General features: G+C 49.2%; 1 protein-coding gene across 7 annotated transcripts in view; it reads left to right on the top strand.

Annotated features, from left to right (window-relative positions):
- The window catches only part of LOC143373519 (putative receptor-type tyrosine-protein phosphatase mosPTP-1), a 352,753-nt gene that overhangs the window by 320,423 nt on the left and 16,986 nt on the right, over nt 1-15,344 (top strand). For 5 of the 7 annotated variants that reach the window (XR_013086478.1, XM_076820871.1, XM_076820868.1 and 2 more), the window contains exons 5-6: nt 4,007-4,203; nt 4,298-4,412. Coding sequence is in view for 5 of the 7 variants with exons in the window: in XM_076820871.1 (XP_076676986.1) it covers nt 4,007-4,203; nt 4,298-4,412 (312 nt within the window). In the remaining 2 variants the exon portion in view is untranslated. The remainder of the gene's footprint in view (nt 1-4,006; nt 4,204-4,297; nt 4,413-15,344) is intronic. The other 2 variants (XR_013086479.1, XM_076820869.1) reach the window with 1 other exon arrangement.

Genomic DNA, 15,344 nt, shown 5'->3' with positions numbered 1-15,344 from the left:
CAGGACAATAGTAACAATGATACGTACTTACAGTAAAAATATAATTATAGTGCCAAGCCTGCTTCGATACACAATCGGCATTTTTCACCATTATTTGGCGTTTTTTATTTTTCACAGCTTGGTTTTTCAATTTAAAAATCTGAAAAAAATTCAGGACAATAGTAACAATGATACGTACTTACAGTAAAAATATAATTATAGTGCCAAGCCTGCTTCGATACACAATCGGCATTTTTCAGCATTATTTGGCGTTTTTTATTTTTCACAGCTTGGTTTTTCAATTTAAAAATCTGAAAAAAATTCGGGACAATAGTAACAATGATACGTACTTACAGTAAAAATATAATTATAGTGCCAAGCCTGCTTCGATACACAATCGGCATTTTTCAGCATTATTTGGCGTTTTTTATTTTTCACAGCTTGGTTTTTCAATTTAAAAATCTGAAAAAAATTCAGGACAATAGTAACAATGATACGTACTTACAGTAAAAATATAATTATAGTGCCAAGCCTGCTTCGATACACAATCGGCATTTTTCAGCATTATTTGGCGTTTTTTATTTTTCACAGCTTGGTTTTTCAATTTAAAAATCTGAAAAAAATTCGGGACAATAGTAACAATGATACGTACTTACAGTAAAAATATAATTATAGTGCCAAGCCTGCTTCGATACACAATCGGCATTTTTCAGCATTATTTGGCGTTTTATATTTTTCACAGCTTGGTTTTTCAATTTAAAAATCTGAAACAATTCTCTAATATGTGCCCTGATAACAGAAATGCCTCTGATTTTTTTCAAAATTTTTCATCCCCTAGTATAGGAGAAATTCGGCAAAAACCTGATTTCCTATTTTGGCCCTTTACTACCCTCCGGGTGGGGATACGAAGTTGAAAATTCAAGGTTCAAGGGCACATTTGACCATCTGAACCGGCTATACCCTTTAGTATACCTCTTTCCACTTCATGTTCTCCTGATACCTGGGCCAAAATCTCGCAAAAATTTTCAGAATGCACAAAATTGGACTTTGTAACAGGAGAACATGATGTCGAAAGAGGTGGCACTAAGTAATGTCTTCGCAGAGACAATCGAGGATGCCTTCGAAGCTGAAATTCAGAATACCTCTTTTCGCTTCATGTTCTCCTGATACCTGGGCCAAAATCTGGCAAAAATTTTCAGAATGCACAAAATTGGACTTTGTAACAGGAGAACATGATGTCGAAAGAGATGGCACAAAGTAACGTCTCCGGAGAGCAAATCAAAGAGCGAGAAGTGGTGCAGATATTTCGAGACAGTGACTGTTCTGAAATTTAGTATACCTCTTTCCACTTCATGTTCTCCTGATATATTGGCCAAAATCTGGCGAAAATTTTCAGAATACGAGATGGCGCCTACTCGGGAGGACTGTCAACGTGGATTCAGGTTATATTTTCTGTCACTTCGAGGAGCCGACCACATAATAATCACGTGCATCCAGTCTGTGCATTTTCACTAGCCCAATTCAACATTCAATACAATTTTGTATATATAATGTTTGTTGATAACTGCTTTCTGCAGAGGACGTGTAATAAGTGTATTTCAAGTTCTGTTTTGGTGCTTTGCTAGTAAAAAAATGTCTAACCTAACAAATTTCATTTTCTGGGGACATTCCCTCATCTACTTTCCCTTTTCACTTAGAATTCCTTACTGCTAACGTAGAATATTGTAGCATAAGCACATTTCAAGTAATTAAAATGTACAATGAATTTTCTACGTTTACAGTACCAGCCGACTTACCGTTTAAATTTTTATAAGTATAACGGAAAAGCTGAGAATTTCTTTCCTTATTCAGAATAGAATACAGAAATAGCAAACAGCTCCCTCTCGCGTTCACCGGGTAATCGTCGATCTATCGGTATTACCATTTCTGTGCAGAAAAAAATGCTGTAATACCGACCTGCCGAATCCGCCTGGTCACGTGACGTGTCTACCCCCTTAAGTGGCGGAAAATAATCGTAAACTCCGTGCCTTTCGTGCCAATTAATGCCCCCGCGAAGGCGAGCTTTCCTGCTATAGCCGCCCAATATAAAAAATTAAAATCGCTGGCCACCGCACCTTTTGCTGTTGAAACTCGCTATAAATTCTCAGAGCAGGCTATAATAATAGACCTTCGATCTATCCAATCGATCTTACGAAAGATGTTCCACGATCTCGTCAGCCGCACTCAGCAATTCCTCCTCTTCCCTCGCTGTCACCAGCCATTATTGGCGCTTACGCCTCGTTCAGATTTTCACTCGCGGAGCCCCGTACATTAATTACCCCCGTCGACTTTCATTTCGCGACACTGTCCACGCTTACTGGCGAATTTTCACGACGGTCATGGTCGCTCCTCGATGAAAACACTTCGCGGGGCCATTAACGAGCGGCCGAAAATTTCCGTCGACTCTACCGTCGCGCGTGACACGCAATAAACGTCTTGAAATTATTTCCAAGACGATCCCCCGTTCCCATTACTCTGCCGGGAGTTTGCCAAGTTTCCGCGGGAATATCGGCGCGCGATAACGCGGAGTTTCGCGGACGCTAATTATTTGGGACAGAAGTCGAGCCCTTCGTCTTCGTTGGCCGCGATAAGGGAGCGTGAGACAGACCCCTGGGGGACGAAGTTGAGGGTCTGAGTAACCTCTGCAGAGTGTAAATAAATTGCAGATACAAATATTAAAAGGGGCGGTGGGGGAGGATGAGAAATGATTGTTGGGAGACAAAGAATCGCAAGGGGAATTAAAGATTGAACTCATATAAACAGGTGAACGCCAATTGTTCTTATAAATGATTCCAGCGTATTTTACAAGCACGACCACGCTTCTTCGCAGCGATTGTTATCACCTATCGGTGAATTCACAGTGCCGTCTATAGCTCGGATGCCGATTCATTTGCGCGATGGGGAAAAAATAGAATTGAATTACCGGGCGTGCGCGCTTGAAACGGTTCGAGAGCTATCAATTGTCGAAAATATTGCGCTGGGGGGTCTACTGGAACGCGTATAGCCTGGATCGGTGATGGGAACAATGGGAACGCGATTAAGCATGCTCGTTTGATCCGTGAATTTTATTCGCCGATCTCCACCCTGGGCCGGTGAAAAACAAATGCGATCAAGACGATATTTATTGCCAGCGGATCGTCAAACAATCCTCACAAATATGTTTTTCGCTCCCCAAGGGGTGGAAATGAAACTTCAATAGCACTCGTGTTAATCCGCTCGTTTCGACTGTTTCCCGCGTTGGTATTAATTCGTAGCCAGCTACGTACCCGTAGCTTCCAGAATCGATAATCGCTTACCCTTCGAGCAGATCCGACCGGCCCTTTCAAGACTCCGATTGTCCCTTGGCGTCGATCTTTAATCCATAGCGACAAGTCATTTCTTCGAATTAATACCTTTCTCGTCGACAACTGACTAGAAAAAAGCGCAGCAGGGCGTGAAAGAGGGGAAAAGTACTCGATGCTGTTTATTCATCCCGAGGGCACGGTGCTCGGGCGCTCCTTGACGCGAAAGGGAAGATTGAATCGATGAAAGATCGCTTAAAAGGAAGCAATTAAGCAATTATCAAACCCTTATACAATTTCGATGCGACGTATCACTAACGTTACCACAAATTTAATATGACACGGGGGATGATAAAACAAACATTTCTCCCCTCAAACATTTTCCCGTACGACGTCATTTAACAAAGTTACAGGCCACTGAAAGTTGTTAACGGCGAGCGCCTGGCAGTAGGCAATTCGCCAAGCAGCGCCGCCTAGGCTCGCGGATTCAAAGGCCTGTAACTTTGTCGAATGACGTCGTATGGGAAAATGGTACTAAGAAAAAAATGTTCGTTTTGTCGTTCTCTATAGCCCCGTAAAGTTTCATCGCGATATTTCTGTGCGTGAGAAGAGCTGCCACGGATTGCCACGAATTTAATACGCCGGTAGAATCTAAAAAGCTCTCAGAGCGTGCCGACGTGTTTACATCGCACATTTTTTGTTGCCAGTTCCGGAGGGGAAGCCCATAATTACCAGCGCCTACAACACATCGGCCACGTCGATATTTCTAGCATGGAAGGCACCGAGCAGGGACACTATACACGGTGAATTTCTGGGATATCGAATCGGATATAGACCGAGGGACAAAACACACATGGAAGTAAAAACCATATATATACGTGACTCGGCCGTTGACGTAAGTTACGTAAGAATGCGTTTCAATCTTACTTTTCTGTGTCGTATTCGGTGTTCCGCCTCCGTTTCCCCTTTGTAATATCGCCTATTCCCTTACATTGCAGAATCACAGTATCCACAATCTGGTGGCGTACACCCAGTACCTGGTGTCCCTGCAAGTGTTCAATCCGGCTGGCCACGGACCAGCAACAACTGTCTCAGTAATGACTGACGAAGGAGGTGAGTCGTTTGCTCGTAAGTCTTTCACGAAGAACGACTTGAAACTTGATTACGCGCCGAGTCTGTCTACTCTCTCATCGTACGTTCGTAATTTGGCGCGACGGCCCTCAAGCTATCGATAAAGCAGGGAATCTTATACGTATTCGCTATATCCGCGGTCGATAAGCGATATTTGCAGGGCGCCTGCTTTAACCGAGTTAGGAATAGAATGTTCCTACACCGTTGTACGCTTACCCATGGTCGTTACAAGAGCAAGAAAAAGGGCCGAAGACGATTATAGACTATCTTAAAATAGTTACCCAAGGAACCTTGAAGTTCGCCAATTTTATAGTTGCAGGGAAAAATGAAGCTAGTTAAGGAACAACCAGCAAGGAGTATAAAATAGTAAGCAGCGCGCAAACGAGATGGTCGTTAAATTTGATTGGTTACTCTCGCTAGATGTCACCCAGTTCTTGCTTTATAGTCGAGTGATAAGGGTTTATCAACTCCACTGCACGTGGTTTTGCGGAACTCGTATCGAGATCACGACTGTTTTTATCCTCGACGTGTAAAAAGTTACGTTACACGGAACGAGGAGAATCTGGCCCATCGTAAATCACTTTACGACGCCCTTGAACCGTCACGCGAAGGTCTGAATAATTTAATTATCCCACTTGAATCAGCGCGTTACTCTGAATCGCCGGTGCGGGGCAAATTCGACGATTACGCGAGCAGATAGAGCCGAGTAACGTCCATGAGACCACCATACGATCTTTCCATAACCGGCGCAGTGAACGATATCATTTAAATTCGCCGTACGTCAGCGGCGGTGCTCCATTCGCGGAGGACAATAAAACGAGCGCTACACTTCCCAGACTTTACGCAAACCGTCGTTATTTCGGTCACGATCTCGCCTCTTTTCGCCTTTCCCGACGGTTCGCGAATCTCAGTGTCCCTGATTCGACTTCAACTTCGCCCCTCTACCCAGCGGTAGACATACAGTAGGCTACATTTAACCTCAATGATATTCAAGCTCCCGCGGTATTCCTAATCCATTACGACCAACAGTTGCGACGACGAGTCTTATCAATTCCCGACCGCTATCGCATCCACTGATACACGTAAAATTATCGGGCGCCGTATCGCGATCCCGCTGACTCGCAGTTTCGCTTTGTACATCGCTGGTCCCCCCATTGTTCGCGCGATCGACGTGAGAACATGGAACAAAGACTGGGCAAGGCACATACCGTTCTCTGATAAGCCCCTAAAATTCGATCGCTCCAGACTTAGTGGATGCAAAAATCGTTGAGGCATCTCGCTGTCAGCCCATTTGAGAGAGCAGGGTCGAGCTCACAGTAGTGTACTCTGTGCAGACAGGAGCGACATCTGCGCAGAAATCGAGGTGGTCGATCGCAGCGCCAATGACGCTCTAATGACATCGTTCCACGGTAGATTCTTATCAGCCGCTGTGCAATATCGCAATGAAGATACTCTACACTCGAATCACGTTTCTGGGCGATGACAGCTAGGGCCACGTGGTACGGAGATGGACTCCTACGTCCCTGAAAGCCTCGCTCGCAGGTATCCAGGTGCCACTACTCCGTCGTCCATGAGCGGCCGCCCGTAATTGTGTGTCATCGTAGGTTTCGCTGCAGGGGCTCGCCACGGTCGGGATTTTCATGGCCGTGGGCGCGTTTTTCAGCCGCCAGTCCGTTACCGTTCCGTGACTCACGGGCGAGCCACGTCGCCGTCGATTCTCCTCTGACGAATCGGCCACGCCGAATTTCCCTTCCCAGGTAGCCGGTTGAAAATCCATACGTTGGCACAGGGCAGGGACCGTGGCGAACGCAGACAGCGAACGCGGAACCGGGTGAGCGACGAGGATCGCGTAGACAGCTGTGTGAGAGAGGCGGGGTGAATCTGCTTGGCGGGAGAAAGAAAGAAAAAGGGGGAAAAATAAAGAGCGAGGGAGCGACAGGCGGATACGGTGGGTAGATAAACAGAGAGATGGAGGCAGAAGGATATAGAGATAAAGGAGAAGAAAGGGGGACGAAGATAGGGTCGACCAGGTCGTCGCGTCTGCGAGGGACCGAGACAGACGAGCACGGCGGGGACAGCCGCGCCATTTCGGTCGTCGCCACCGGCGCGCCTCTTCCTTCTCCCGATCGATTTTCCGCGATTTTTCACTCCGCCGTGGCGGTGTGCCTCCTCGAGAGAAGAGAGTGTCGCGGTACGTGGTGAACGCGACACGACAAAAGTCTCTCGCCTCTCGTCCCGGCGTGAAGAAGACGCGATAAGCGGGGGAACCGCCGAGGGAAACGCGTTACGAGCGCGTGCACACAACAACGGCAAACATGAACACACGCACGCACGTCATTGTGTGCAATGTGCTTTTCCCCTCTAGCCAGTCACCCCTCCCTCCTTCCGCCTTTCTTTCTCTCACGCACATTTCCTAGCGCACGTGTATACGCCGCCGGCTTGTCAGGAGTGTCTATGCGCGTATGTATGCACTCGTTGCGCGCGCGCCCGTACTCCAATGCACTCTCTGACTCTCTCTCTCTCTCTCTCTCTCGCTCCATCACTCTCTTACACATAGGTTACAACTCACGCACACAAACCCATGCGCCCACGACACGCAGAGAAGCAGCCGGTGCTCGAGCGTGTGCACAGCGTGAGTTTCTCTCCCTCTCTCTCCCCCTCTCTCCCTCTCTCTCTTTCTCTCTCTCTCTCTCTCTCTCTCTCTCTCTCTCTCTCTCTCTCCGTGTCCGTCCGTCCGTCCGTCCGTCTGCCTGCCGGTTCTCTGTTCCCTAGTGGAAGCAAGCCGGAGTAGCGAGCGTGCAGAGGCAGCCGCCGCGCCGGAGTCACGGTTTGCCGTACGTTCGGGAACGTTGTTTGTCGGTGTGCGTGGCGGTCGTGGGAGCGGATCGTGTGCGTGCCAGTGTATCCGTGTCCCTCGCGGCGGGCAGTGCGTTGTGTCACTTTCGCGGGATCGCAACGCTCCTCCGTTGCTCCATTACTCTGTGTCTCCGCTGACGATCGAGTTGCCTCGGTCGGCCCGATTCGTTATTCCAAGGGGGCCCCCTGTCACGGTGCCCTCCGCGGTGTCCGGTTCGAAATGGCGTTTGATCCGTCTCGCGAACGACGCCTCTCCTCTCCCAGCACCAGTGACGCCTAGTGTGAGAAAGTTTGCCAGTGATTCGCGGTACTCCGCTATCAGGCCGGATCGCTTTTCCTCGCTCGCGGTGCACGCAGAGGGAATCGCGTGGGTAATGATCGCGCCGGCATACGCGGCTCCCGGTGCACGGAGTCGGACGTGGGCGGAATCCTGGCTCGAGGTTCAAGGGTCGATATGGCGCGAAGGGTTCGCCGCACGGTGCCGAAATCACGCCGAGTACGGTGCATTTAATCGGCCTCCGCCGAACGTGTCCTCCGGGGGGGATCGAATAATCGTGGCCCCGGACCTTCCATCGCACGCTCCTCTTCATTCTCGTCGCTCCTCGAACTTGGCCTTTTTCGCTAGTAGCCGTTGCGGGGTTGCTTTCGTAAAGTGCATCGACACGCCGGGTTACCGAGGACGTTCACCGTGCTTTCGCTTTCGTGGGATACACGCGCGGTGGGCGCTTTTCGACGAATACGGTTAACGAATAGGACCGGAGGGTATACACGCTAAGGGTTTCAATCTCGGCGTCTGTTCAGGGGTTACGAACTATGTCCTCGGTTCTTTCTCGCAAAGAAATCCGACGCAAGGCGAGACACCGTGCACCCAGGTTGCAGCGAGAGAGAAGGACCGACGACAAAGGGCAACACCCCTTTGCCGTCGAATCTGTCGGCGGAACGAGCGACGGTCTCCCAGAAGGAATCGATTAGGCTTCTGCCGGTGGATCGGTGCGATCCCACGCGACACGGTGTCAACCGATGCGAGCGACCTATGCAAATTCACCGGTGCATAGTACGAGTCGAATCGAGTTCAGGCCAAGCTTTTGCCGACTGCTCGTCGCGGAACTGGATATTTCTCGCCGCGAGGGATATTGGAATCGGAAGCAGCCGTCGTCTATCTTTCTCTCTCTCTCTCTCCATCTCCCTCTGTCCCTGTCTCGCCCTGTCCAACGTCCTTGTCGTGAAACGGAAGTCGCCAGGAAATCGTCGATAGATAGTCGGTCGTCGGGCGAGAAACGCAACATTTACGAGCAACGTGCTTTTAATGGATACGCGTACAGGGTGTGCCGTAGAGACTCTGCCTAATGGTCAACTAACTTATCTAAATTACTTTCCCTTCCACGACCATTTGATAATGACACTCGGTGATTCACTGTACCCATCAGTATCTGATTGTGAGTGAAACGGAACATTAGTCTACGCGGACCTTGCCCCTCGAAACAGTGCCCGCGTATCGCGGTACACCCTGTATAGATGCACTCGCCGAGGCATCGCGCGCTAGTGAGTCATCCTTTATTGCGGAACTCGAATTTTCATCTCGTTATCGACGGAAGCGTTTTTCCGCGTTCGTCCTCGCAGTCTGCGTGTCGAAAGGCGGCGGTCTACGTCTCGCCGTGCAACTAGGATGCACACAGCTAGCCCAAGAGTTTCTCCGTGACGTATAAATGTCAAGGCTCGCGGTGAGCTCGTGCACGCGTGCAGCGCCGTTGCGGCCGGTTCTCGGTTAACTTGCAATTAATATCGCAATCGTTGAGTCATAATCGCGAGTCCTCCGTCCGTTTGCTCCAACTGTATGCCGATCCCGAGGTAAACAATCGGCCTTTGTTCCGTTCGGCGTGGTTTTTCCCGGTCGGTGAAAATTCAGGTATCCAACCGGTCCTTTCGTGCGAGACGTCGTCGCTCAACGTTCGCGCGTTGACTCTCGATCGTTACGCGAGAATGGCTACGATTGGTTCCGAGCCAAGCAAAGGGTTCCTCAAATCCCTGCTGAAGGTGAATGTCCCAATTTCTACACATTTAAGAGGTTACGAGTCATAAACAAAGTGTAAAAAAATTGTTTATGAATTACGAAAGATATTTCAAGATGTTTAACTATTGGTAATTTGTAATTAAATGCAACGCTCTAAATGTTCGTATTTCTGCTCATTTGTACCAATTTCTGCTCACATAATATGTTTCTTTCTCGGGTTAAAATAAATCACATCTTTTATGGGGAGATTTTATAACAGAATAGTAAAGTGTAAAGTAATGATAAATAAAAAATAAAATGCCTTCAAATAGAAGTAGAGTACTTTACAGCACAAATTGAATTCTGAAGTTATGTTACTAAAATTGTGGTGAGTAGAAACACGGACATGACGTTGATTCACTTGACCCTAAACCAGCTCACCTGCTTTCTACTTAAAAAAATTCAAAATAGTAAAAAATCTAAATCCAGAGCGCAATACACTATCTGTTTTTGTTATTAAGTAAGAACTTTCATTCCCAAAACTTTCTGCCCAATTGAGGGCTCGGATGCAATAAGGGTAGACTAGCGCTTGAAAATGCGAAAAAGTATTGTCCCAACGCTAAGAAAAATTGGAAAATTAAATTTCATTAAAATGAAATTATAAATAAAAAAAATTTCTTCGATCAAAATCATTATTTCTTTAAACATACATTGCGATAACTTGAGTAAATATTAAGGGATCGTTATGAGACTTGAAATATAAAACTCAGAAAACTCTAGCGAAGCCATAAAATGTATGCACAAAACCCTTATGTTAAAAAATGTAATAATATTTAATTAATACTGGAAATAACCCATGTTTTTCAACGTTCGCCGTTGAAAAGTATCGAGGTAATTTTGAGGTACATATAACTTGCAGCGACAAAGTTTTTCCTTAACATACAAGGAAGATTTTCAACAATTTTCACACTGATTAATAAATAATTGTAGAAGAAGACATGACGATATATATAAATCTCCAATATTTTCAATATTTCTTAGCGTTTGGACAATAATTTTTCCCATTTTCGAGCGCTAGTCCCCTTATTGCATCCGAGCCCTCAATTATCGAATACCAATAGCGTCGTTGTTCCTTAGCAGAAACAACTAGATTACGATCGAAAAATCGCGAGTCTCTCGTGTTAAAATTTGTTCGTTGCTTATGCTGCACTTTGTTTAGCCGCAAGCTCGTGCGACACTCTCGTAAACGTTCAAATAACTTAGAATTATTTAGTAGAAACGGGGACATTTACCTTACCCGCGCTCCAAAATTTCACTCGACTCCTCTACCTCTCGCTGCACCGAAACAAGGTTGAAAGAGGCTCCTAACACAATGAACCGTCGAGAGAAAATCGATTGACCGGCTGACAGTAACTAGCAGACGAATTAAACACCATCTGCCCTGAAATTCCTGCAGCGTGGGTCAGCGAAATTTTCGACAGCTCTTCCCGTGGAAGCGCGAAAGGAGCGTCGCTCGATCCCCGCCCCGCCGATGTCGGGGTACGCCCGCGCGTCCCCTCGGTCCTGGCGTACTAAAAATATAAGGGGAAGCCGCTTTAAAACGTTCCAGAGGGGCCGTGTAATTATTGCTGGCCCGGCGAACGGCGAACCCGACGCGCTGGTGGCCGCTGCCAGCCGTCACCGTTGTTGCTACCGGCGCTGTTGCTGGCCCAGTGTATGCATGCCCGGCGAGAAACAATCGGGGGCATAATTCCGACTAATTGAGGCGCTCGACGAGACGCAATTAGCGCAACGCGGGCGACAACTGCCCTCCGTCGAGCCTGGAGCCCGCTCCTCCACCCCGTCGCTTCCGTTCCGCGGTTTCGGAAACAAAGAATAATCAACGTTAGCCCGCGGGGCGGTGCGCGGGGACGGGGGGCGGCGAGGCTGTCGCTATAGATCCGTCGGGAGGAGACCAAATTGGGCTTCGATCTCGAGCCACGTTTAATATTCCGGCCGCGTCGCGCGGACGTGTTCCGAGGAATACGCGCGTGTGCAGTGTGCACCGGGCGGCTAGGATGCAGCGCGAATGCAATCGCCCGCCGTTCGTTAGGCTTCGATCCTCGCCGCCCGATACGTTGCTCAATTCTCTATTCCCCTTCAGGCGACCAAGGGACGCACGGCGACAGGGCCCCGGTAAATCGATTACCCGCTGGATCGGCGGTACCCGTGGCCGCTGTGGCGCAACGATGATCGTTCGTCGGTGAGAAAGGCTCCCCTTCGATCTGCGATCGCGCACCTGCCGGACGACTCGAGGTACAGCGCGGTTAAGGGACTTTTAGCGAGTGCGCGATGAGACGACGAAAACTGTTGTGCCCCGTGGTGCGCGGGGCCGCGATGTAACACGCGGGGGAACGCGTGGCGGTTACGGACGTTCGCGGATCCTCGTGTCGCGCGTTCGCTGCGAGAGCAAGGGAGCGAAAGTAGCGAGCGCGATGAGAACAGCTGCGGGGGTAACGAGGATGGACGAATTCGTGAAATAGCCCGGTGGAGAGCCCAGACAGCCGAGCCGCGCAGCTTCGCACAGCTGCAGCCTGCGAAAACGAAAATGTCGTGGGCCAGGATAGCCAGTGCTGCTCAACTGGCGGCCGCGGTGGCTATCATCCTGAGGATCCTGTTCGCCTCCGCGGACCCGATCACGGAGACCGACGAGCAGACGTACGAACAGACCACCTACACAGTGCCAATCTCCTCCACGGAGAACGACAGCGACGTGTGTCGAGGTAAATCCAATTCATTAGCGGCTCCCTGATCGTTACGGGATTCTCCCGCGAACGCGAGCGCACAAAGGTAAGTACCGTCGGCCCAATTCCGCGGCTCGTTTGTCGTCGCCCATCCCTGGAGGGAATTTCGGTTAAGACCCTTGTGCATCGGAGGTGGTAACAACCACGAGCGGTCGTTACTTCCCTTTACCTGCGTTTCTGTAGGTTCGCGGAGCTTTACGAGTTTGTAACTCGAGGTGGGTTCTGTACCTGAGAGCGACCCCGAGGAAACAGTGCCCTGTTAATTTAAGCTTTAGGCGTCGATTCTCGGGAATGTCCCTTTGCAAATGAACAAACTCCCCGCCATCTTCGGAGCGCAATGTTCCATTTCCCGCCTACCTTTCGAGGGAGAAAAGGTGCAGTTTAGAGCTGTTCGAGTACTCGGGAAAAGCGAGCCGAGCTCGACTCGGCTCGAGGAACCGAACCGAGCCGAGCACTCGAAAAAAGCGAGCAGCTCGAAAGAACCGAGTAGCTCGAAGAAAGGCGAGAACTCGAATTTTTTCGAGCCGCTCGCTTTTTTCGAGTACTCGGCTCGGGCTCGATCCGAATTTCAAGCTACTCGAATATTCAAGCTGCTCGAATATTCGAGCACTCGAACAGCCCCAGTGCAGTTACGGGTGTACGGGTTAACACAAAGCCGCGGAGACGCCGCGCTACGCGTCTTCCACTCCGGTCCAGTTCCAAAGCGTGGCCACGGAACTAGTTGCCGAGAGGAAACAAACGTCTCTCTCGGGCGTTACTCGATCCTCCGCCATGTACAGGAAGGGAATCCCGTTCCTGGCCGAAGAAATGTCACTCGCCCAGGCGTGGTCGCGGCGCTTTTCTTCGTTCCGTTTTGGGTCCAGTTTCGCAATGGTCCCCCGGACCAGCCTCGCGACACGCGCGGCACGCCGCCTGCGAAACGCTTCCTTCCCACCCTGCACCGTTGCAACAGCCACGCACTGGATGACCTTACGACGCGTTCTGTTCGCCAGGTATAGAATTATGGAAATACGGCCGTGTCGAGCTTAGACTCGTTTCTCCTCTTTTCTCTCTCTCTCTCTCCCCTCTCCCTTGGAAGTCAAAGCACGTTATACTCTTTCACGGTGACATCCAGACGTTCTATTTTTACGGTATGAGGGAGTAGTGCGCCAAGGTCGCGACTCTAATTCGCATGCTCGAATATGTCTAGCCGCCTTTTTGTCCGTTTGCTAATGTCCCCGCGCGGAGGACGAGCATCTCGAGTGAGTGGCGAAACACGGGCCCGCGATGTCGAGACCGCTGGAGTGTGCTCCCAGCCTTTGTAATGGAACACTGGGGGGGTATCGCTGGCAGTGGCGTGACTCGATCATCGTTACAATGAAATTGATCGATTCGGAGTATATGCTCCGCCGCGGAACTGTCAGCGCTAAGTTGCACGTATCTCTAGCGTTCAGTTTCCTGCGGCCTTCGTTTCCTCGTTCGCCTAATCACTCTCGCGCCTAACCACGGCTCGGATAGATACCTGCGCAGGAGAGATTTGTCGGTGTCCGCGATGAAGTCGCAATCGCGCGCGGCCGGGTTAAATAACACAGCCGAGCGACGGTCCGTCGACTGTAAAATGCAGCGAGTGCGTTTCAAGTTCATAAACTTGCCGTCCAGGAAACGAGAGCCGCGCGGAGCAGGTAGCCGGCGGTCGTTTTCTTATCAACGGGTTCCTTTCACTCGCGCGCCGTTACTCATTCCGCGCCGATCCTAATAAAGCCACTTTCGCCGGTTTCTCGTGTCCCTCGGTGCACGCCTCTTTTATCCGCCGCACAGCCAGACGAAACTCTGGCATTCACGGTGAGACATATACTCCCCGCTTCTGGTTATCACGCGTAACTCACGAGTGCCAGCGAGGAGATCGGGGATGTATCGGGGATTTGCCAACGCAGTTATCGCTGCAAAAAAAAAAGAAGGGGTGAAGAAACCGAGGGGAGGGCATTCGCGTTTTCCCTCAACCCGGAAAAGTCGAAGGCGAAAAAAGCCGCGAGTCCTCGACGTAATCGTTCTCTCCTTTCCCTTCCCTTTTTTCCCCCGTCTCTCGGCCAGCACTTTGCCGCCACGTCGAGAGCGAAGTTGCACACGCTCGACCTTGCCTCTATTCACCGCGGTAATCGTATTCATTTTTCAGCCGGTGCGTGCACGTACGTGCCCGACGTGTGTGTAATATGCGCATACAGCCATCATCCGGCCGCGAATTCTAAAAGGTTGCGCCCGATTGTCGCGACTCGCCTCTTCGCTTTCATCGCGCCACGACGTGAATACCAAGCGGAACCAGACCGTTCCTCCTCTTCAGCTGCGATTTTTCGCGGCGGAGAGAGGCAATCTATGTACCTCGCCGCGTACAGGGCGTTCCATTTCAGCCGACCCACGTAGACGCTTGGAGGAAAGGTTGAACGGCTTCGACAACGCGCGTGACCGATTATCCCGTGCAATTAAAGAGCACACAGTGTCGAGGTACACCTTCTCCATATCTCGACACTTTGTCGTTCACCTGGCGCCTGTTACCGATCTTTTTTCAAACTTCAGATTGAAATCCTTCAACCGCGCATTTTCGCCGGTGGTAAACTTTAATTTAGATCGAATGCCTAGGCTAGCGATGATGTATAGAAGTCTCCAAGTTAAGAAGTTCAACCGTTCCGCAGATATAGAGGAAGTGCAGTATATTTGGAATACCAGCTTGTTTAAGACGAATAAAATATTCCGGAAGCGGGTGGGAACAAATAAAACTGCGTAATATCATAGGGAAACAAATAAACTTTTGCATTTTAAATTCTCAGTAATAATAAAAAATAAAAAGTAACTGAAACTTTGGTTTGAATGAGAGATGACAAGAAGTATCGATTTCGTTAAGGTGCAGGTAATTTGGAATACCGGTACTACAATTTACCTTCACTTTATAAACTTAAAAAACCATGTAGATAATAAAATTATTCGCTTTTATGATTTAATCGGGCTCAAAAATCACAATACAGGAACAATCTTAGGTAAATACCTATAAATGGATAGCTCTGACCGAAACCTACGCGGCGATAGCTGTTACGCGTGAAACGAAAGCATCGCCAAGCTGTGGAATATTCCAAATTACCTTCACCTTCGGTATTCCGAATTAGCAACGAAATTATCGCAAAACTGAAACGGAACCGTAGAAGGAACATGCAAACGAGTAGATTAAGTGTTTACCACTAAAGTTTTGACATCTTTTAACCACGAGTGGAACGATTCAATACTTGCTGAAAATGTTTTGCAGAATGACGTTTCCTT

The sequence above is a fragment of the Andrena cerasifolii genome, chromosome 9, assembly GCF_050908995.1.
Source record: "Andrena cerasifolii isolate SP2316 chromosome 9, iyAndCera1_principal, whole genome shotgun sequence".
In the NCBI taxonomy this organism is placed as follows: Eukaryota; Metazoa; Arthropoda; class Insecta; order Hymenoptera; family Andrenidae; genus Andrena; species Andrena cerasifolii.
This window is presented reverse-complemented; position numbering and strand designations above follow the sequence as displayed.